Source organism: Engystomops pustulosus, chromosome 6, assembly GCF_040894005.1.
Source record: "Engystomops pustulosus chromosome 6, aEngPut4.maternal, whole genome shotgun sequence".
Classification (NCBI taxonomy): domain Eukaryota; kingdom Metazoa; phylum Chordata; class Amphibia; order Anura; family Leptodactylidae; genus Engystomops; species Engystomops pustulosus.
Window position 1 is genome coordinate 70,695,181 of NC_092416.1, and position 24,769 is coordinate 70,719,949.

Consider the following 24,769-nt stretch of genomic DNA (forward strand, 5'->3'; position numbering starts at 1 on the left):
AGGGTCTTGGTCCCTTCTGGTGCTGTGTTGCAGTGACAGTGGACGCCATGTGATACTACACCCACTAGCTGGAAGACCCACTAAAACAATGTCATTGTGAAGAGGTTAGTGGGCTAATGAAATGTGATCCTGCTATGACCTTTGCTAAGGGTCCCGGCTGTCATGAGGTCAAGAGGGAACTTGCTGGATCCATGCGAGATCCATCCATTCATCCAAGATCCATGCAGTGCCATCATTTAAGTGCCGCCTTTATTTGAAGGCAGAAATTGAGGTCATAACACCTGCGATTAGTGCCACTATATACATCCTTCTAGACATGTGATGTACAAATATGTGACATGCAATTAATGGGTTAACAGAATCTGAAACTGAGTCTTCAAACAGATCCTCCAGCATAAGTAGCTGTGATGGTAAAGCATTGAATAGTCTTATACTGCCATCAGGTGGCATCCTGAGCACATTCACCCATCTGATGATGTTAGATACTATTCTGTAGATTTCTCACATATATCTGTATATTTCTTAAATATTACCTTTGCTTATTGATCATTATACGTAATATCAATCTACAACCCCAATGAAGGTATACATTTTTTTTCCTTTTATTTCAAAATTTTCCATACCTAAATAAAAAACATAAAGCATATAAACACCTAAAGGCAATGAACTAAGAGTTCTAACAGTGGTTACCAACATGGGACAAAACTACCGCTGGGGATGCTGGGAGTTGTAGTTTCACCACAGCTAGAGAAGCATAAGTTGGAGACCATTGCCCTATTTTCTATATGTTAGTATTATCCACTGTCTCATTTAAAACAAAACTATGTTAAATGATTTTAAAACAAAAAGGGAAAGCGTTTCTTTACACAAATCTTTATTTAAACTCTCTGGCTGCTTTCTGTACACAGCTCCCTTGCTGACCTATGTGTCTTTCAGGTTACAGACTACAAACAAACCATATTGTGTAGTCACTGTGTGTTACTCCTTTCCTTCTCCCCCCGAAATGCTTGAAACGAGAAGTTAAAATGTATGATATTCTGCTCCGCTGCTTCAATGCCTGTAACAATTGCTCAGAAATGGATTTTAGCTTTTCTATTTCTCTATGTTTCTATTCACTAACAGCAAGCAGAAATCATAAAAAGCTGAAGATTTGAAAACAAATACATATCTTTTCAACCCACGTTATATTCACCATATAATCTGCATTTCATATTGGGGGAGATGAGACGAGGGGCTGGGGGGGTCCCCCATATCCTGTAATAATAGACTCTTTCTTCTATTGATTGGTTTCACAGTGCGCGCAGTGATGTTATATAGCAGAATTGGCCTAGTTCATTCGGCATTGTCTGATCCGATAATTACCGTGCTCATGGTAACAAAGCAATTTTCTCTAATTTGTTAAATTAAAATTCTATTAGAAACATCCCCCATGTGAAGCGGCCACGATCACAGTCCTTTTACTGGATCAGGTTATTATGATCATTGGATATAAGGGATGTGTGTTCCAAGGTGTCTGCTGTCATTACATACATTAAGCGAAGAATTCAGAATCTGATGTTTCTAAAAAATATATATCTACTATAATTTTAAAGTAAAGAAATTACTATAATTTATAGATTTTAACAGTCTTGAATGGTCTTGATTGTCCTAAATATTACCAGGAAATTCAGATCCAGTCCTAAAAAGGGAGATATGTGTAAAAAGTCAAGCAATTTTCAGGCATCTTGGAGCCTTTCCAAAGTAAAGGGGTTCTCCAAAATTAAAATTTTAAAAATATAAACGATTACTAACCTCTTTCATCACTCCTCATGTCCAGTGCCATGATCCGTCTGATCCGTGCCCTTGTTTGTTTCCAGGGGCACAGAAGCTGTGCTCGGGGAGCTTAGGGATGGCCTAGGTGGCTGGCTACTACCATTCGTCACCATATACCAGCACCTGATACAGTGCTGAGAGATAGGGACATCAGGAGCAATAGAGGAGGTGAGTAGGGTTACAAGAAGGGGTTACAAGTCCTGGTTCCTAATTTTTTCGAACTCTCGGACAACCCCTTTATGTCCTGTTTTTAAACCCATATAAATAGGATAGAATAGATCCTATAATGAGTGACCTATAGTCACCTCTTCCCTTAGCTTCTGCACAGGGCATAATATTAAATTATGCCTCAAACATGCATCCATATCGACTGAAATTTAACAATAACTACAATAATATTAGAGATATTCTGAAAACAATATTAGAGATATTCTGAAAAAGCCTATAAAACAAATTCACCAGGTCAATCGATTCTGCTTATTATTGAACCTCACCTTTAATAAAAGCAAGCAATAACATGTAGTTCTTAGTTTGACTTTTACAACAGCTTTGTACGTACCCCTACCACATCCAACCAGGACCACTTACACACTACTGGTCCCATGAACTAAACCCCATCTGGCTCTGGACTTTTATAGTTGATAGGGCGGGTTCTCCACCTCTGGGGCTTATAAGAACAGGCCACTAATCCTTATGGTTTGGTCATTTGGTTACGCAATTCTGCAATGTGGGAATTTTAATGGGACTCTTCCACAAATCCTGGCAGAACAGCACATTTCTCTACTGGTACACATCCGGAAGCCCCAGGATCTGTTCTTACAGGAACTGCTAGTTCCAGAGTTTGGACTTTGTTCTGGTCTCCATTATCAGCCATTTTCTCCTGAGTCTTTGTAGAAACAACCATGTATCCAGTACCTCCATCATGTATAGATGATTCCTCTACAATCCGAGGTGTGTTCACTCGACTCGAATCTGATGGGATATTGCTTGATAATGACTATGGGATAAAGAAGAAAGAGCCTAAATGTTTTTTTATTGTAATTTCAAAGTAACATACATAAAGTGATTTTATACTTGCGTTCTGCAGTTTGTGTTATCGCGCCCATTATTCATAGCTGAAAAAATACTGCAGCAGGTTATTTTTTCTGTTACAAATAACAGAAGCATAACAAAAGCCGCCCTTCAATTCATTGAACTCTATGGGGAACAGTTAATAAGGTTAAAAAAGGCACAATTTATCAAATCCAACCGATAATCCTACAGTGTTGATCCAAAGAATGGTCCCACGTACCTCAGTCGGACCTCTCGTCGATCCGTCAGACTAATGGAGCAGACGGCCGCGCATGACCGTTCTGCTCCATTAATCTCTATGGAGCTGATGGACATTGCCGAGTGCTGCATAGAGATTAATGGAGCAGAACGGTCATGTGCGGCCGTCTGCTCCAATAGTTGAATGAGTGACTAGGGGTCCGACTGAGGTCATTGGAACCGCATCGAACTCCTCGTTTTGGTGATCTGTGGGAGATATGGCCTAACTTTTGTTTGTGGGAAAACTCCTTTAACTAGATTAATTAGAACAATTGTATCCACTACTCAACTTATTTACAATCAGGAGACTGAATGTAAATAAATAAAAGGGTTTTTATTCACTGTACTGAATTATGGATTATGAGAATGAGATCCATTGTAACCTAAATAAAAATTGTAGGTGGTCACACATCCACTCTGCTTCTCTACTCTTCTCTGTGGAGCTTACAGAGTAGTAGAGAATGGAGCGGCAGTGTGCATGTTCGGCCTGCTGCTCCATTCATTTGGGGTACAACAGACTGCACTTCACTCGGATCCACACCAATCAGCAAGTCATCCCCTAGCCCAGTGATGGGCAACCTTTTGAGCTTGGTGTGTCAAAATTCGCCAAAAAACCGAGCATAACTCGGGTGGTGTGTCACCTTGACAAAAAAAACATAATTTTGTGATATTTATAGTTTAAATAACAAATAAGTATAATTATTTAACTTCTAGGGTACTTTAATCCTAGGTTGTGTGATTGATCCTACCATGTACTACAGTATGGCAGTATATGGGGATTTTCCACATCATCTATTTATTACAATGTGCTGGACAATCTCTCAGCCTCCCGGCTACTGCACCTGGCCGTGTAGGAACCGAGGATGAAACTTAACTCTCCGGCGGCCGCGTGTCACTGAGAATGGCTATGCGTGTCAGCACTGACACGCGTGTCATAGGTTGGCCATCACTGCCCTAGCCTGTGGATAGGGAATAACTTTCTGTGACTGGCCAACCCCGGGGTACATGTATTATAGTTTTTTTTTCCAAGTGAATTTTTGAGACATTTGGCAGCTCTTTTTTTGCGCCTTATGTATGATCATGTCTTTTTACTCACACGTGGTGTTAAGGATGCGGTCACACGTGGCGTTTTGACTAATTACATTACTGAAAGCCCATAAGAAAAAACCGCAGATAATATGCAGTGAAGTGTAAAATGATGAAAACTTTATTCAATACTCATAGTAATAACAATCGTAAAATAGGCAGACAGGTAAGACAACAAACAGACAAACAATTCATCAGAAGAGACCGGGTGTAACAATGATATAGAACTCCTGTGAGCAAGAAGCTGAATACATACGACCAGAATCGGTCAGCATAAGAAGATTACAAATCAGGAGAATACAAATGAACATATATACAGACCACGTCCCCCAGAGGAAGCCATTCTGTGGCGAAACACGTGTCGGGGCTGTGTTTTTTCACCCAGGGACCGTGGTCTGTATATATGTTCATTTGTATTCTCCTGATTTGTAATCTTCTTATGCTGACCGATTCTGGTCGTATGTATTCAGCTTCTTGCTCACAGGAGTTCTATATCATTGTTACACCCGGTCTCTTCTGATGAATTGTTTGTCTGTTTGTTGTCTTACCTGTCTGCCTATTTTACGATTGTTATTACTATGAGTATTGAATAAAGTTTTCATCATTTTACACTTCACTGCATATTATCTGCGGTTTTTTCTTATGGGCTTTTTGATTCTGACTTAAGGGGGTGGTTTGGGGCCCCAATCTTCACCCCCCTGTCTTATCTTTTTGGTGTGCGGTAATTACATTACTGTTAACATCTGCATTTGCAAAACAAATAGTAAACGTGATGTTAACACATGCGTTACTGTCTAGTTTATATTGCGTTTTGTAAACGCAATTGTTAACAGTAATGTAATTAGGCAAATCACCTCTCTGCAGCTGTTGTCATGTCTTTCAAACTGCAATTAAAATGAAATTAAAACACAATTGGGCAGATTTACTTACCCGGTCCGTTCGCGATCCAGCGGCGCGTTCTCTGCACTGGATTCGGGTCCGGCCGGGATTCATCAAGATAGTCATCAAGGCAGTTGCTGCGCTGAAGTTCCCTGAAATGCACTGAAGTTCACGATCCTATCCTGGATGAAGGTGAGTGCAAGCTCCGCAACACAATTTCCTTTTTTAAATGCAGCGGTTTTTCCGAATCCGTCGGGTTTTCATTCGGCCACGCCCCCCGATTTCCGTCGCGTGCATGCCGGTGCCGATGCGCCACAATCCGATCACGTGCGACAAAATCCCGGGGCAATTCAGGTACAATCGGCGCAAATCGGAAATATTTGGGTAACACGTCGGGAAAACGTGAATCGGGCTCTTAGTAAATGACCCCCAATGTGTGACCACACCCTTAGAAGTAACTAATAAATAAATAAATAAATGAAAATGCAAATATTTCATAATTTTCAAAAAACAGGTTACTGTGCAAAATTTTAAACATTTAAAGCATGTGAAATAATTCCAATTTACATGTTAACCGGTTCGCGTCCGCCCGCCGTGTATTCAGCTGAGCCCTCTCCATAGCCGGTAAGTCTTTGCTGCATATTGCATGGGCGCCGCCATCTTACCTGGGATCGCCGCTCCCCGATGACGTCACCATGGTAGCATCGGGTCTTCTGAAGATTTCAAATCACCCCCCTTTCCCTAGAACTGACATAAACAGGGCCGCATCTGCCATGAGGCGGGATGAAAATTCCGCCTCAGGCGGCAGATGCGGAGCCCTGAGGCAGGCGGCGAATCAGCTGTAGGTGATTTGGGCACTCGCCCGAATCACCCACAAGCAGTGCGGACCTGCCGCTGCCTCGATTCCTCACAGTAGCGCTGATGGAGGACGCTGGCGGCATGACATCATCAAACGCCGCCTGTGTCCTCCATCAGCGCTACTGTGAGGAATCAAGGCAGCGGCAGGTCCGCACATGAACAGCAGCGCTGCTGGCAGGAGGAGGGGGAAGGCTGGCTCCCGGTGGGCTGATGAAGGAGAAGGGTCAGACGGGAAGCCTGTGCAGAGGCTTCACTGGCTGGTGGAGCAGCAGTCAGATGGAGAGTTATCACTTTGCTGCTGCTCCACCACAGCCGGGCAGCCAGAAAGTATCCTCCGAGCTCTCTGCTCCTGCTGTAGAAGCTCCGATGGGCAAGCTCCGCCCACCAGCTCAGAGCTCCTGAACTTCATCAGCAGCTATGTGTGCTGCTGTGTGTAAGCTACAGGTATGTTGCTGGGTGTATGCTGTGCATGTTGCTGTGCATGTTGCTGTGCATGTTGCTGTGCATGTTGCTGTGTGTAAGCTACAGGTATGCTGCATGTTGCTGTGTGTAAGCTACAGGTATGCTGCATGTTGCTGTGTGTATGCTGCTGCCTGCTGTGTATGCTGTTTTGTATGTATGCTGTGTATAATGCTGTGTATATGCTGCTGTGTGTATGTTGCATGCATATTCTGTGTGTATGATGCTGTGCATGTTGCTGTGTGTATGATGCTGTGTATGCTGCTGCCTGCTGTGTGTGATGCTGTGTATGCTGCTGCCTACTGTATGTGATGCTGCATGTATATGCTGTGTGTATATGATGCTGTGTATGCTGCTTCCTCATGTTTGTGATGCTGTGTATGCTGCTGCCTGCTGTATGTGATGCTGTGTGTATGCTGCATGTATATGCTGTGTGTGTATGATGCTATGTATGCTGCTGTCTGCTGTGTGTGTGTGATGCGGAGTGTATGCTGCGGCCTGCTGTATGTGATGCTGTGTGTATGCTGCATGTATATGCTGTGTGTGTATGATGCTGTGTATGCTGCATGTATATGCTGTGTGTGTATGATGTTGTGTATGCTGCTGTCTGCTGTGTGTGTATGACGCGGAGTGTATGCTGCGGCCTGCTGTATATGATGCTGCATGTATATGCTGTGTGTATGATGCTGTATCTAATGCTGTGTATGCTGCTGTCTGCTGTGTGTATGCTGCATGTATATTCAGTGTGTGTAGGATGCGGTGTGTATGCTGCTGCCTGCTGTATGTGATGCTGTGTGTATGCTGCATGTATATGCTGTGTGTGTATGATGCTATGTATGCTGCTGTCTGCTGTGTGTGTGTGATGCGGAGTGTATGCTGCGGCCTGCTGTATGTGATGCTGTGTGTGTATGCTGCATGTATATGCTGTGTGTGTATGATGCTGTGTATGCTGCATGTATATGCTGTGTGTGTATGATGCTGTGTATGCTGCTGTCTGCTGTGTGTGTATGATGCGGAGTGTATGCTGCGGCCTGCTGTATATGATGCTGCATGTATATGCTGTGTGTATGATGCTGTATCTAATGCTGTGTATGCTGCTGTCTGCTGTGTGTATGCTGCATGTATATTCAGTGTGTGTAGGATGCGGTGTGTATGCTGCTGCCTGCGGTATGTGATGCTGTGTATGGTCCTCCTGCTTACTTATTTTTGACCCCCTCAGTTACTCTTTTGACCCCTCCATCTACCACCCGCTGATGTACCAGCAAGATCCTCTGAAGAAAAATGGGTAAGTCATGATTCATTATAGGAGTAGTGGTTTATATCATATATATGGCTGATGTATGTATAGATTAAAAATGTGTATTAATGTGGAATGTTAATAGTAAGTTGTATGTACATATATATATGTAAAGATAGAATGTTTTGCGTATTTATGTACTTTTAGTGTAAATACTATTTAATTTCTATTACTATTTAAATTAATTTAGTTTTGTATTGTTTTATTGCAAGAGACCGGGTTCTGGTTACCGACCGCATGCGTTTCCATAGAAACGTATACGTGATCGGGCCAAGACCCACCTCTGTACACTAGTGCTATGTTAGTAAACACAGCGCTAGTGTTAAGTTGCGTATGTACATTCAGTGGGCGGTATATAGAAGGAGATCAGGGCTAGGATTTTTTTTTTTTTTTTTTAAAGGAGGGGAGGGGGCAGCATTTCAGTTTTCGCCTCAGGCAGCAAAAAAGCTAGAATCGGCCCTGGACATAAATATAAATAAACAGTAAAAATCATAAACACATTTAGGTATCGACGCGTCCGAAAATGCCCGATCCATCAAAATATACTAACGGTTAAACAATGCGTTTAACCCTGTAACGGAAAATAGCGCCCAAAGTCGAAAATGGCACTTTTTTGCCATTTTGAAAAATATAAAAAAATCTATAAAAATTTATCAAAAGTTCGTACAGTCTTAAAAATTATATCATTGAAAATATTATCAAATTTCGCAAAAAATGACACCTTCCACAATTCCGTACACTAAAGTATAAAAAAAGTTATTAGCGCCAGAGGTTGGCAAAATCAAAAAAATAATTTTTGTACAGGAGGTTTTAATTTTTGTAAATGTATGAAAACATTATAAAACCTATACAAATTTGGTATCCACTTAATCGTACCAACCCAAAGAATAAAGTAGACATGTCATTTGGGGTGCTCAGTGAAAGACGTAATATCCAAGCCCACAAGAAAATGGCGCAAATGCATGTTTTCACCATTTTCACTGCATTTGGAATTTTTTTCCCGCTTCCGAGTACATGGCATGGAATATTTAATACCATCACTATGAAGTGCAATTTGTTACGCAGAAAACAAGCCATCACCCAGCTCTTTACGTGTAAAAATAAAAAAGTTATAGATTTTTGAAGGTGGGGAGTGAAAAATGGACATGAAAAAACAGGAAAGGGCCCGGTCCTTAACCGGTTAAAATAGGATCCTCAAAAATAAAAATCCTTCCTTTGCACCTGTCCTGGACCAGATGCAGATTTGTGCCTAGAAAGTGCAAAAATAAGTGAAAAATGTGATACATAAGTGAAAAGTTGCTCAGAACATCTGGAAAACTAAGATACATAATGCACAAGGAGCAGACCAAGGTGTACTTGAAAAACTACAGCAAAAGTCACAGTGAAAAGTCACAAAAACAAGAGACAATTTGACTAGCAGAAATAAAGATACATGCCCCCCTTTGAGTCTTTTCTGCTTTCACCATTATGTCACCTGGTGGCCAGATCCTAGGCGGCTCTCCATCTTTTTTCTCCTGGAGATTTCAGGGTTCCAGTGGCAGACCAGACTGTCATTCTGGACACTGTAATTTTTGTTTCCAATCAGCCAATATGTTTTCATTTTTCCTTTGCCCTGAAATAAAAATGTATTAAAAATGCAACGTCATCAACTCCATTTTCTTTACAGTGCAGACTGAAACCTTTACGACCAGGACAAAGAAGAGCAAGGGAAATAATAACTGTGCAAATAATTACATGGGACAATGAGAGGCTCGGTAGTAACTCCTATGGGGACATGACATTTAGGATTGTCCAAAGATATTGAAATTACCTTGACTTCAATCTCCCCACGTGGCTCAATCTCGTATGCGTTGTCAATGAGCAATACCTGGTAGGTGGCAGAACTGATATGTATCTTCTGAGCTATAAGATAAATATACAGATACTGTTTTAATTATTAATGTCATATCCAGACTAAGGACAGAGGTGGAGTAGTGTATATGGGGTTTCATCATCAGAAGGAAAACTTTGTAGCACCTCTTTCTGGAATGCAGCAAATAAGTCAATGTCTATGTGGTAAATGTATGAAATATAGACAGTTGCTTCCAGTCCTCTTTAACTCTTTTAATTACGGAGAGGCAGTGTATTTCCTATTCTCAGTAACATCACAAGCTGGGAGGTGGGAGGAAGACCCACCATCTATAAATTTTGAAGCTATGGTGAAAGCCATGGTCAGTCATGTTGAGACTCCAAATTAAAACTTTCCATTCTTTGTTTAATTGCAGCCAATCAAAATAATAAAAAAAAGTTTTATTTTTCCTCATTAATGTACACTCTGCACTCCATCTTGACAAAAAAAAAACAGAAATGTAGATATTTTTGCTAATTTATTTAACAAGAAATACTGAAGTATCACATGGTCATAAGTATTCAGACCCTTTCCTGTGATACTCATATTTAGCTCACATGCTGTCACTTTCCTTCTGATCCTCTATGAGAGGCTTCTACTCCTTCATTAGAGTCCAGATGTGTTTGATTAAACTGACATGATTAGGAAACGCACACACCTGTCTATATACCTCACGGCTCACAGTGCATGTCAGAGTGCATGAGAATCATGAGGTATAAAGAACTGTGCAATGAGCTAAGAGACAGAATTGTGGGAAGGCACAGATCTGGCCAAAGTTACAAAATAATTTCTGCAGCACTTAAGGTTCCTAAGAGCACAGTGGCCTCCATAAGTCTTAAATGGAAGAAATTTGGTATGACCACAACTCTTCCTTGACCTGGCCGTCCAATCAAACTAAGTAATCGTGAGAGAAGAGCCTTGGTGAGAGAGGTAAAGAAGAACCCCAAAATCACTGTTGCTGAGCTCCAAAGATGCAGTATGGAGATGGGAGAAAGTTCCACAAAGTCATCTATCACTGCAGCCCTGCACCAGTCGGGGCTTTATGGCAGAGTGTGCTGCTGGAAGCCGCGCCTCTCCTCCACAAAAAAAAGGACCCCCAGGCTACGAGAAATAAGATTCTCTGGTCTGATGAGACAAAAATAGAACTTTTTGGTGTTAATTCTAAACAGGATGTGTGGTGAAAACCAGGCACTGCTCATCACCTGCGAAATGCAATCTCAACAGTGAAACATGGTGGTGGCAGGTGGGGTAGGGACAGGATAACTGGTTGCAAGAATGTGGCAAAATACAGAGATATCCTGGATGGAAACCTGTTCCAGAGTGCTCTGGACCTCAGACTGGGCTGAATGTCCACCTTCTAACTAGACAATGGCCCTATGCACACGGCTAAAATAACAAAGCAGGGGCTTCAGAACAACTCTGTGACCATTCCTGACCGGCCCAGCCAAAGTCCTGACCTAAACCCAATTGAGCATCTCTGGAGAGATTTGAAAATGGCTGTCCGGCAACATTCACCATCCAACCAGAGACATCTGGAGAGGATCTGCAAGGAAGAATGTCAGAGGATCTCCAAATCCAGGTGTGAAACACTTGTTGCATCATTCCCAAGACGACTCATGGCTCTACTAAGCCAAAAGTACTAGGTTAAAAGGTGCTTCTTCTCAATACTGTGCAAAGGGTCTGAATACTTCAAAAGAATAGTAGGAGAAAAATATGTCCAGTATTTTGGCCTTGAGGCACCAGCTGAGGCACATGCGCACCACCATATTGGGGAGGATTGGCACTCGTTGTGACGTTATAAGGAAGCGGTGACCACCGGCTTTGCCAGTGGCATTTAAGTAGATAACTCCAGCGGTTAGTCCCAGCACGATTGGGCTTTGAACAGTATTTTAAATACAAGTCTGGGACAAAGTATAACACATCATACATACGTAAGCTTGTAGATTCCATACGAGAGGCAGTGTTCACAGTATCGCCAAACAGGCAATAGCGAGGCATCTTGTATCCAACAACTCCGGCAACACACGGACCTGAAACAACACGCAATAGTCTGCGCTATAGTCTGCTACTGAGGTATATTGCATTTGTGACTGACTAATGACATGACCTTTTATAGGTGTTTTGTACCTTCCATTGCTGTCACTGACTAGAAAAACTTCTGTTTACATTTTTGGAAAGCAACATTGCTTCAAGCAAACCTGTCACCAGGTTTGCTTTTAGCTGGTTTCAGGTTCTAATAGCCTATGCGAGTGATGGCATACCTTTTACAGACAGAGTGCCCAAACTACAACCAAAAATCAATTACTTACCTTGAAGTGCCGGCATGGCATTTTATACAGTAACTTATTGCTACCTGTTCTTCCACATCTTTCAGTTGTATTGGCCGCCTGAGGCCACCAATACATTTGACAAAGGAGGGCAAATTCACACTCTCATTGTAGCTTATCTCCAGGGTCCCTCTATACAGGTTCTAGAAGGAGTACCTCCAAAGATAATGCAGTTCTGTCAACACCTTCTTACTTTCCCCGCAGTTCCAAACAGCTAATAAAGTGTTGCTTTAAAACAGAATCTCTTAAGTTGCCTGGGACTGCAGGAAGATTCAGTGTTTGGTGAACTCTGTCCTTCGACAATGGCCTGAATGCCCACAGAAAGGGCTCTGAGTGCCACCTAAGGCACCCGTGCCATAGGTTCGCCACCACTGGCCTATGCTCTGCTGGTTTTAAAGTGTCTCTGTCAGAATTCTAACAGAGATTCTGTGTCAATTAACATTTGTTATTCATGGGGAAAAGGTGATTTCCTCTGGCAAAAAGGGTGCATCATAACCCATAATATATTACAGATGGGGTGATACAGGTACACACGGACTGCAGCTGCCCCTTCCCCCGGGACTCTTCACATGCTGCTTGCAGGGAGCCAGGTAACCAGGTAATGTGAATTCAGCTTATATAAACTACTTACATTATTCAGAGCAAAGGCACTTTTTGAATAGCATAGGCTATTGGAAGCTGTCACCAGCTAAAAATCACATTCCTGGTGACAGGTTCACTTTAAAACAATTTCTGGAGACTCGATTAATCCACCAGCACTGTAAATTGTACATATTCAGCATATAATGTGAAGAATGCATTCACTGAAAGAAAGCAGAGGTTTTAAATATGGAGAAAAATATTTTAGATTTTTAGATTTACTCATAGTGAAAATTATTATTTTAGAAAAAAACATAATCTATAAAAGCTTATATAACAATGAGTGCAACGTCCCCAGAATATAACTAGTAAAACCCGTTACTGCGGTCTGGAAACATCATAAAACCTCAAATATATCAGATATAACTGTGACTGCCAACTCGCCTTCCAACAATATAATAGGTAAACCATCCATAGCTCAAAAATAGGAGTCTTTCCAAGAATCAGCTCAATGTAGCAGATGCGGAAAATACTAAGATTCTTACAACTTTACAACAGTTTAAAGAGAACCTGCCATGCAAATTAACCCACCCAAAATAAAGACTTTAAAACTATGATTAAAAAACATTGCCCTTATTCCTAAATGGTTCCTTTCCATGGCTGTAATGTTACAAAATGCAGTTTGTAAACTTATATGCAACTCACCATTCACACTAATTGAGTCACACATATTGCCTGCCTCCTTGTTTCTGATTCACAGGTCTAAGTGCTATGATATTCTGCTATGTGGAACATTGGGAGAGGGCTCTGTTACATCCTTGGGCACTTAAAGTCATGTAACCAGGATGTCTAACTCCATGTATGTATCAGATCACATTAAATGATGTCACCCTGGTCACATGACATGCCGAGAAGTGGCATGGGACATGGGGAAGAATAGATGGCCGAGCAGGATAAGCCTTCTCTGATGCCAAGGAATATAAGATAAAGTTGATTTATGATGATGTAAGGGAAAGCATTTTAGCTAAAAGAAGGGTGTCAGCTAGTTAGGTGTCGATATTAGCCTTTAGGAGACCTGAAGAGTTAGCTTGTCGAGGACTAGCCAAGATTGTTTCCTTATTAGTTAATAGGACTCAGCAGGAGCATTGACATTTATTTTAAGGTTCTGGGAGTGGGACCATTGCTCAGCTGCTCTTCCTTAACCCCTTACCGACATGTGATGTAATACTACGTAACATGCCGGGTGCGTGGAGAGGGCTCACGGGCTCACCGGTTTTTCTTTAGCTTTTTTTTTTAGTTATTTAAACCAATATGGTGGCGCCAGCAGCAATCAAAGGACTGACACTTGCGATCAGTACTAGCACTTATTGTGGACGCTACTGATGAGTGGTTGGTACAATATGTAGCAAATACCCGTATGGAAAGGGCTCATCCTGTGAGCCCTCTCCACACTCCCGTAACAGACATATGACCTACTAATATGTCACACCTAGCTAAGGGATTACAGTATGTCATAGGGCTTCCCTTTCAGATGATTGAATATTCTCCTATGTTTATGCTTATTTAATAATGAGGTTTTTTTTGCTTACCCATAGACTTCTATGGGCTTCCATGATCCGCATCAGTGAAAAAGAACGGATATGTTTCATTATTTTTTCCACGGACAATGGATCAGTGTAAAATTAAGCCAAACACCTACTGAAAACAATGGCTTTGTGAGGCATCTGTGGAAATAACTGAACCACGGATGTGAAATAAACACCAATGTGAAAGAGCCCTTGTTCTGTAATATAAAGAGTATTTGTGAGCTTGTGCTATGTAAGTGTTTGTAACATCTTTTGCTGCAATTTCTCAGACTAAAGTGTTGTTCTCCTTCTTAGTTTGACCATAAAATTGCAGCAGAAAACGAGTGTCAAAGTGCATTACAAATTGCACGTGTATTTCCAGCCTTAGTGAGTTGGATGGTGTCCCTTGAACACGTTGCAGAAATCAGCCCTGCACCTAGTAAATCCTCTCATCCATTTGTTTTTGTCATCAGACATACCTGTGTGTATTCCAACCCTCAGCTGCAGCCGCTCACTTGGCATGTGAGGAATGATCACTTGTCGGACAGCAGCCACTAAATCCAGGGACATCTTAGCAATTTCATCTGCATGTTTTCCATTGCTCCTTTCCGGTAACCCACTGACAACCATATACGCATCCCCGATTGTCTCCACCTATGTGAAGAGGAACAAAATACCTGCATGAAAAAGCCCTTCAAAAACATAATGGGGCTCATTTACTTACCCGTCCCTGTGCTTTCCCCGATGAGAATTCACTTACATTGTGCGCCAAATATCTTGCATGTGTAGCTTCCCCGCTCAGGTCCGCCGAAGTTCACCATCTTCTTCCCGGTGCATGTAAGTGCATGGCTTGCAACACAATTTAAATGCTAAATCCCGCGCTTAGTCCAAATCAGTCAGATCGTCTGACGGCTTGCCCCCCCCCAATTTGTGTCGCATGTAAGATGGCGCCGATGCGCCAAAATCCGATTGCGTGCGGCAAAACCCCAGCTAAATGGAGCGCAAAACTTAAATCATTGGAATATCTGATGATGGTGCGGTCCATGGACCCTTAGTGAATGAGCCCCAATATTTTCATTTACTACTACTGACTACAGGCAGTCCCCGGGTTACATACAAGATAGGGTCTGGAGGTTTGTTCTTAAGTTGAATTTGTATGTAAGTCGAAACTGTATACTTTATAATTGTAGATCCAGACAAAAAAGTTTTTGGGCCCAGGGACAATTGGAGTTTAAACATTTTTTGCTCCAATGGGACCAAGGATTATCAATAAAGCTTCATTACAGACACCTTACAGCTGATTATTGCAGTCTGGGACTATAGTAAAGCATTCAGAAAGCTTCACCAGAGGTCAGAGGGGTCTGTCTGTAACTATGGGTTGTCTGTAAGTCGGGGGTCCTTAAGTAGGGGACCGCCTGTACTTAAATTTCTTTTTTTTTAGTAATAAGAACTTTAGGGATCAGTAAGGAACAGATTGACATTGACATTTTAGGAACTTGGTGGATGCCTCCTTTGTGGACAAGAGCTGGAATATTCTGCCTGGAGAGTAGATGTACATAATTTGTATACAGTAGAATTTATGTTGGCTTTTTTAGACAAATGGCACCGAAGCAGAGACTGAGGACCCAAAATATGACTTGTTTTGAGTGCAAGTCACACATATATACGAATCGTATGATTGGCAAAATCTAAACCAATAGATGGGACTCAGTTCTGCCTAGTAGTAAATGCATTGGCAGCTGGAAAGAGCTCAGGGCCCTGGTCTATACAGAAGTTTATTCATAAAGAAAGTTAACCCCATCATTATTTGTTAAGTCCCCTATAACTTATACTGATTCATACTCACCTTATACACATTGTATGACTCTATCCTGCTGTCAAAACAGATGTACAAGTTATTCAGCATTTTCACAACCTGGAGAGGGGTGCAAGAAGCTGATATCGATGTGAATCCCACAATATCTGAAAAGAAGATAGTAACCTAAAGGGGGCAAACATTATAAAATTCTCAATTATTATACATTACTATGTAGTGTCAGCAAAGTCCATAAAAAGTGTGGAATTGATTTTATGTTATAAATAGTTTTAAAGAACTATATAAAGAAAGCGTCTATTCCTTTATGTCATAACTTCATATATGTATTAATAACTAGGAGTGCTACTGCACTTTATATTACAATTTCTGCCCCAAGATTACAAATGGATTTACAGGTTTTTTTCCCCTTTATTGCTTATGATTTGATTTGCTAATTATCCCATGATGCTTCAGCACAGCATCACATGATCATTTAGAGATAGAACCATCACTGCTAGCTGGGAGTGCACTGTGATTATTCCCTTCTTCTACATTCTCAAAACCATAAGTACAGGCAGTCCCCAGGTTACATACAAGATAGGGTCCGGAGGTTTGTTCTTAAGTTGAATTTGTATGTAAGTCGAAACTGTATATTTTATAATTGAAGTTCTAGAGAAATTTTTTTCTTTTGCCCCAGCGACTATTGGAGTTTAAAATTTTTTGCTGTAATGGGACCAAGGATTATCAATAAAGCTTCATTACAGACACCTTACAGCTGATCATTGCAGTCTGGGACTATAGTAAAGCATCCAGAGAGCTTCTCCAGAGGTCACAGTGGGCAGAGGGGTCCGTCTGTAACTATGGGTTGTCTGTAACTTGGGTGTCCTTAAGTAGGGGACCGCCTGTATACAGTTAGGAGGCTAAACTGTAAGCTCCTTGTTTATACAGTCAATAATAAAGGACAATCTTTTCCCATCAACGGCAAATAGCCCCTCCATAGACTCAAGTATAAAAGGTGTATTACTTAAGCCAGATTCCCCAGTGTGTCATCCAAGATCCCCCATAAAATAGTGGGTCACTCAAAGGTGTCCCCATAGCGTAATTCACTGCTCCCCTAGTGCGTCATAATGCGTCATTCAAAGCTCCCTTATAATTGTGCATCATTTTTAGATCCCCCCATAATAGTTCATCATTCATAGATCCTCCATAATAGTGCATCATTCATAGATGCTCCATAATAGCGCATCATTCATAGCTCTCCTATAATAGTGCATCATTCCTAGATCCTCCATAATAGTTCATAATTCATAGATCCTCCATAATAGTGCGTCATTCATAGCTCCCCCATAATAGTGCATCATTCATAGATCCCCCATAATAGTGCATCATTAATATATCCTCTATCAGTTGGTCATCCACACACCCCCTTCCCCATAACATGCATTGACAGTGTTCTATGTTTCATCATTATGTTCCATCATGTGATGAAATGCACAAACAAGTAAAGCTCAGTTTGCTGCATACAATGCACATAACCATTTTTACACCATTTGAAAGGGTAATTTGGTTCTGTATGAGAACTGGTGAGGGTTTTGTGCCAAGGCTGACACACAGATAAACTCAATGAAGGACATGGGAAACATTGGTTTTGGCTGGAGCAGGGTTGGACTGGCACACCAGTATGTCAGTGAGCCGTTGGAGCAAATCTTTACAACAGAGTCGTTGTCAAATCTTCCTAGTAATTCACTAAGCCAAGAAAGACATGCAAACAAATAAAGAAATATTTGATGGAGTAATGAATGGTGTTAGTAATGCAATGATACATCTCCTCACTCCCAGCAGATAATCCCAGCTGGGTGGCAATATCTTTGGGTTTTTGTTAATTGATCAGCTTTCCTAGAAACAGGTAACCATATAATGGCTAAAGAGAATCCATAGATAATTTGTTTATGATAATGATTGTTCTCTCTCTATGAAGATCAAGGAGCGGGCAAGGTATCAAATGTGCTGTGCGCTTGATCGCCTCTGATTACTGACAATTATACAGACAATGGCAGCCAGTTAAGATCTGTTGCCGTACAATAAAACTACGCTCTCTAGACACAATGTCTGGGACAGAGATGGGTCATTATCTGAAGTGATGGAGTAACAGATGAGAATTGGAAAATTCAAGCACAACCGATACATATTCATTATATAGGAAAAAAAGTGTCTTTCTATGGTCTCAATATCACTCTCTCACTGGGGTTTCCTCACTTTAGGCGGACGTTGTTTGCTACTTCCATGCACAAATCTTTATAGAATTGTTGCTAAAGATAAGCTAGTAATATTTGAGTTGTGTGGTTCTGGGTCCAGATCATATGACTAGACAGTTGTGGCTTTGGTTGGTACTGGAGCTCAATACTAATTATGAGTATAAGAGTGAACTGTAAACCAGACAAAGCAAAAAGGCACGTTTTTGCCAGGTCCCCCACTACCCACATACTAATGGCAAATACACATCTACCCACCCAGCACGGCAGAAAAATATTTTCCATAATTATTATCACCATTTAGAAGGATGTGACCTAATGTCACCAATACAGGACACCACTGCTTATAGTCACCTGCAAAACAAAATCAAATTCCGTTGACTGAAAAGTGATGGCACGAAAATGCAAGATACCAGTAGCCGAAACTCAAATGCCCCCTATGAAATTGCAGAGTGTAAATGTAAACATTAAATAGGACCTTTCAATACCATCACCCCAACTCTTTGCACCCCTCTATCAGAATAATTCTGCTGAATCTGGTGCAGTGGTGTGTGCTAGAGAAAAAAATCCAGCTATGCTAGAATCAATGGAATGACCCTTATTAAAGGATGCTCATCTTAGGGTTGTCCGGATGTTGAAAAAACATGGCTTCTTTCCAGGATCGGCTCCTGGGCGAAGGAGCCTTAATAGGTCCCTTTGCAGTGAACTCACATGGTGCATTAAAAATTCATAAACTAAAACAGTCTACTGTCCTAAAATATTAGTTTATCAAACCAAATAGACAACCTCATGGTTATTTTAGATACAGCCCCCTCATGAGTATTTTATATAAAGCCTCCATCATCCCCTATGGATTCATTAGATACAGCCCCCCTCGTCCCCATGGATTCCTCATGTAAAGCCTTATGTGGCCCCCCCCAGTGGCTCTGGGCCCCATCACTTGCCCGGGTACGCCCAGTGCTGGCGCCGGCCCTACTGCTTTCTTCCACATACAGCGCCACACCTGGTATTTGCTGGTTTTGTGGTTCAGTTGTATAGAGATAAATGGAGCTGAGTTGCAATAACACACATTTTTGGAAGAAAGCCATGTGTTTCGACCCCCAGACAAACCCTTCAAGTGTGATTGATTCTGACGGCCATTTAACATTATACATCGTCTTGCTCAATCCCCTCCCATAAAGTGATCACCTGAGTTTAGAAAAAAACAGCCTCGCAGAATAGTCTATTTTTTCCCTAGAAACCAGTTCATTGGTAGTCTCCAGGATTGTAGCTCTGCACCACCGAAGTGAATATAAGAAAGAGCACACAGACATGCAAACTTATAATGGCATATTTGATGGAGTAATGAATGGTGGTGTTATCTTGTAATCTCAGATAACCCCAAAAAGATGAGATTTCAAAGGTGAGGAGAGGGGTTTACGGGGCACTGGCTGTCAGGACACTCTGACAGCAGATGGAGGGCTACAGACCAACCTGATCATAGCTTTCTGCCTCCACGTGCTTATTCTTCCTTAGCTGCTTGGCTACAGATTTGGGCAGCATCTGATGTAGCAGATCTTCTGCCAAACGTCTCTCTTTTTTTAGCTCTTCTGTCCTTTCCTTAAGGTTCCTGGCATAATTCTGTATCCACTCCGTCATCTGCTTAAATGAAACCAGAACAATGGGATATATAAGGCAAGACACAGTCAATAGAGTCACCTTCAAGCTGAGTGTAGAGAAAATATCTTTTGATTTATCAGTGAGTTTTCCAAAACCTTCCCAAAATAAACACTTTTGTACGGATACCAGGTTGGCAGCCAGTGCCGGATTACGGTACCATGAAGAGTTTGTACATAATGGTCTCACAAAGGACACATCCTGGAAGTGACTCAAGAAGACTGACATATTGTGATTATGCATCCAGCACATCTTCAAGGTATCTGATAAGTACAGGGCATAGTTCAGTTTAGTAGTAATTTCATACAGCAAGGGCTGAAATTCAGGAAATGGACCATAATGGTTCATGTGATGAAGGTCCTTAGTGACTCTCAACAGAAGGTGAAGCGATGCCATATCTGCCCAGTTTGGGTTCTTCTTCATCGAATCGAGATTTAAGGATTCACGTAGTTCCTCTAATAACTCTCCAGTGACCGCAAATAAGGAGTCACTAACATCCGAGCCATTTACAATCCTGACCATAACTTTATCTGTAAAGAAGTGACAGCTGGGATAGATGTCAGCTGCTTCTAGGCATCTCATGTTCTCATGGTATAGATCTTGAGTCTCTGTACACAATGTATTTATTTTGTGGAGCAAAATGGACTGTATGTCAGTACAGTTCCGATTATCCCAGCTGCAGAATGTTTTCTGGTCTTGGAGAAATTGTATTAACCTAATGGCAGCCAGAACAGTGCATGAAGAAAAAGATTGAAGAGCAGCCTTCGTGTTCCTCCATTCCTTTATACAGTCATGTAGGTCAATAGAGACAGAACCAAGGAGTGTGAGCAGAGAAACCAGACAGGCCGCCAAGATTCTTCGAACGGTCCGACTGCTTCCAAAGGAGCATGGAGGCATACATCTAAATCATAGGAAAAAGAAGCATAATTCACCTGGCAACTTTACAACTCTTCCATATTTTTTCACAAATCAATAACTCTTGGGAAGTAGGACAACTTTGCATAATACTTTTATTAACTATATCCAACACTTTGTTTAATATCCTCCTCAATTTAGCCCGGGCCTGCAGTAGTAGTCTCCCCTGGCTGTGATACTTACAGTATCTCCGTGAAACTGGTCTCTGATTGCTGGAGGGGAGGGGCTATTGTTCCTCACTCAATCTGAAGGGAGGGGGAGATCATGTGATGCTCTCTGTGTGTAGACAGCAGGAGAGCAGTGTGGATGCAGAAATCTCCTACACAGAATAGTGAGATACAAAATCTCCCCTGCTCCTTATCAATAACTGTATGTCTCTCTCCACACCTCAATCTCCTCTGCAGCAGCACTACCCCTCCCACACCCCCCATACCCCTGCCTCTGCTCTCTGGATACTATCTACACAGCAGGGTAGCACATACATTGCATGGATTTCACTGCTGGTTTCTACTACATATTACATAAACCATGATCCTTCATGTGAAGGAAGCTACCAGGCTAATCACTGTCTGTGTTTAGTTAAAATTAAACTAAAAGTTTAGGGATTTTTGGTTCTTTCATAAATATACAGTGTGGATATAGCATGCAAAAATAATTTTATATCATTCTTCGTCTGAAAAAAAACTATTATAAAATTATGATAATTTGTCTCCGTCACTCCTGTGGCTGGCGCTTCTCTGGTGCTTCTCCTCTTACCCTAATTGTGCACTGATGATTTAATCACTGTATTGTCCCTGACAGGCAGAAGTAATCAATCGCTGCACCATCCCCCAGCTGCTGTATGTGAGTCATCCAGCTCAGGTTGATTAGTCCTGTCTGGACAGTTCAGAAAGCTCCGTGTAATGGGTTTATGAATGGCAGGGTAACCCATCTTTCCCAAGGTCCGGAATTTTATAATTTTGTTTTGAGAAAAACCACTCAGTTCAGGGATTAAACAAGATATGTTTCTGTGTGTAGCTACAGCATTCTCAAGGTATGTTTTGTTCACAATGCATGAAAACAAATTGTAGATTTCCTTTAATTTCAGACACAGTAAGGCACTATGTCTACGATAAATTATCTGGTAATTTATATTTAAGAGCCACAGGTTTAATCCTTATACATTATGAATTAGTTGTAGTAATATATTTTCCTCTCCTCTATATGATAATTTTATAATCTTTCTTTTTACTAATTAAACAGGAGTGATACTGTAGTGATCATATTGAATGTCTGTTTTTCAGATAAATATTATTGTTTCGTAACTTAACATATGACCTTGAATATATTTCAAATAATAAAAAATGTGTAAAAATAATGCTATTTATAGAATGTGTTCTAGCGTTATTCCAAAAATAAAATAAATAAGAACAGAAATGTTATTTGTGTTACATCACATCATTTTACAGACAGAATTGTACAGATTGTACAATAGTAGTAGATTTGAAGAACTTTCACTACACATGGACCAATCTTCAGTGATGTGAAAATAGAACTGGAAATACTATTTAAGAAAAATATTTGTTCTATGGAAGAAAACATAGAACAAATATTTTTCTTCAATGTTTTTAATTTTAACTTTTAATTAAGTTTAATTTTATTATCACCTGCACTTACTGTGAATAAATCAGCTTTACAACAAGTAGTTCTCATCCATAAGATTTATCTATGCCTGTTCTTTCGCTACCATGAATAAAATAAAATATAGTAAACTAAAAGATGAAATGCTATGGCCGCCTGTGTAGATGGGGGGGATCTCAAAATAAGGTGTAACACTGACTTACATGATTGAGTAAAGTTCCTGCACTTACCTGCAATGGTCACATAATGCTTCAGAGTGAGGGTTCCTCTTTCCCTTGACAGACATCTTACTATGAATCAGGTTCATCTTGCTCCTAAGGGAGGCAGACGACAGAGCAGCTGAGATGAACAAGTCACTTTGTCCACTTGCTGGCTTCTCAGACATGGAGAAAGTTTGTGTAGAGAGGAGAATCCTCTGCAGCTCTACTACTGGTACAAACAAGATGAGAGTATCTGCAAATAATGTCACCTTCTCATTGCTGTTGATGGTGAGATTCTAGATGTCCCCTGCCAGATGTCACTCAAAGCGATAGCACAAAGGAGCATGGAGCATCCCATCTAATCTCATTACAGGGCAATTCATTTATACCGGTGCAGGGAATTTACAGGGCTGGAGAAGGGATTATATGTGAGTGCTGATGGATGAGAATGATCGCATTTAGTAATATATTACTGTACAGGCTGCACAGGATGAGATAGTTTCAGGAGTTATCCAACTAAAATGAAATGTTTGGATTTCTGATAAATGTGGGACATCTATATTCGATAATGAAATGATTGCTTTAATACACTCATCATCTTTCCTTCCCTCTCATATACAGTAATTCTCCCTACTCCTAAACAAGTTCTTCACAACAAGGTAAATATGTGATTCCCTGGACAATTCTGAAAGAGGAGCCAACAATTTTGAGGATACTGTATACATGATGTGGGAAAAGGATATTAGATTTATATGGATTGAAAGTAAGGAGACAAGGAGATCAGTGGATCATAAGACCTAATGCTCCTCTTCACGCACAACAGGTTGAGATATGTAACATGTTGAGTGGTACTGGCCCTGTGAACCAGACTCCCACTTCTGGGACCTGCAGCTATTTAGAGACTGGGGGTCTACTTATACTCTGATGATGAGCTGCACAGTTACAGCTCCATGACATACATGTACTGTTTGAATCAGGGCGTAACTTGGAGAGGCAGAGCCCCATAGCAGGCTTCTGAATGCCCCCCCCCCCTTCCTGCTTAAAAATATACATATTTGTATACTCACACATGCGAGTTTCAATCACACATTTATACACTCATGCACACATACATAGATCATATACACACAAAAAGTGTCATATACAAACATACAGCATATATACACACATACAGTATGTACAGACACCATACACTGTATAAACATACAGCATAGACACAACACAGATACAACATATATACATCCCATACATGTTATATACATTATATGCTGTGCTATGTGCAGGATAATATGTATATAAAGGTGCACATCCTCCACTCTTTAGTGTGTCAGGTCAGAGGACGGGGCCCCCTCACACTGCAGGCCCCATAGTAGCTGCCATGGCTGCTACCACTGTAGTTATGCCTCTGGTATGGAGTGCTAAGTTATAGTGTTCCATGCAATACATGTACGCCATGAAGCGTTAAGGTGTTAAATGAGCTTGACCCCGTCCTGTTTACATAGTCGCTAAACAGTAAGTAGCTGTTGACAATTGTAAAATGAAACTGACAGGGTGCTAGGGAAATCGGCAAGTCAATATATTGAGAACTAGGTAAAATTGGTAATAGTTATAGAGTGCAAAAATTTTTCCAAATGCTGTGTAATAATCACATTACAAAGACAGCAGAAATGATCAGAGAGCCACAGTATTGGAGAAGGACTACAGAGTTTCTTGTGGTCACTTGTTGTACTCATTTATGCAGTTTGCTGGTGACCATTTCAAACCACATCTTCACCTGTTTATGCAAAACAGTAGGATAACTAAACTATATAAACTATGAAAAAGAAAAGAAGAAAAGGATGGCTACACATATGAAGGAAGGAGCTTCATCAAAGGGGGAGGAGTACCGATCTGCTTTACCACAGGTACAATGTATCAGATAGTTTACAGAAATAACTTTGATTCAGTATATTGATACATAAAGGATGTGATTATGAGGAGGACAATGTAGTGGAATAATTGAGCACAAGAACAAGCTTTGAAGTAATAAATGATAGGTCCTCAGTCCGGCAAATCACAGCTGAGCCCAGACATTATATACTGCAATTGTATAGGTTGCATTGACTATATTGTATTGGCTATAAACAGAGTGTTATGCTGGTTACTCTCCAGTCCTTCCTCTGAGTACTAAACATGCGGTAGTACCATCTGCCCTTTCAAATTGGGGTTTCTTGGACCCACCAGAATAAATTATTCTGGGGATAATACTTAGGATACAGACCCTACTACCCAAC

The 24,769-nt window shown here is 41.0% G+C and overlaps 1 protein-coding gene across 1 annotated transcript; it reads right to left on the reverse strand.

Annotated features, from left to right (window-relative positions):
• Positions 1-1,881: 1,881 nt before the first annotated feature.
• LOC140065779 (uncharacterized) lies at positions 1,882-22,804 on the reverse strand. The gene is made up of 8 exons (XM_072113353.1): positions 22,527-22,804; positions 19,579-20,662; positions 15,905-16,039; positions 14,538-14,712; positions 11,519-11,617; positions 9,510-9,601; positions 9,174-9,311; positions 1,882-2,809 (listed from the first exon to the last, which is right to left on the reverse strand). Exons 1-8 carry the CDS (start codon positions 22,679-22,681, stop codon positions 2,549-2,551), a joined length of 2,139 nt encoding a protein of 712 aa, XP_071969454.1. The 5' UTR covers positions 22,682-22,804; the 3' UTR covers positions 1,882-2,548.
• Between the last annotated feature and the right edge of the window lie 1,965 nt (positions 22,805-24,769).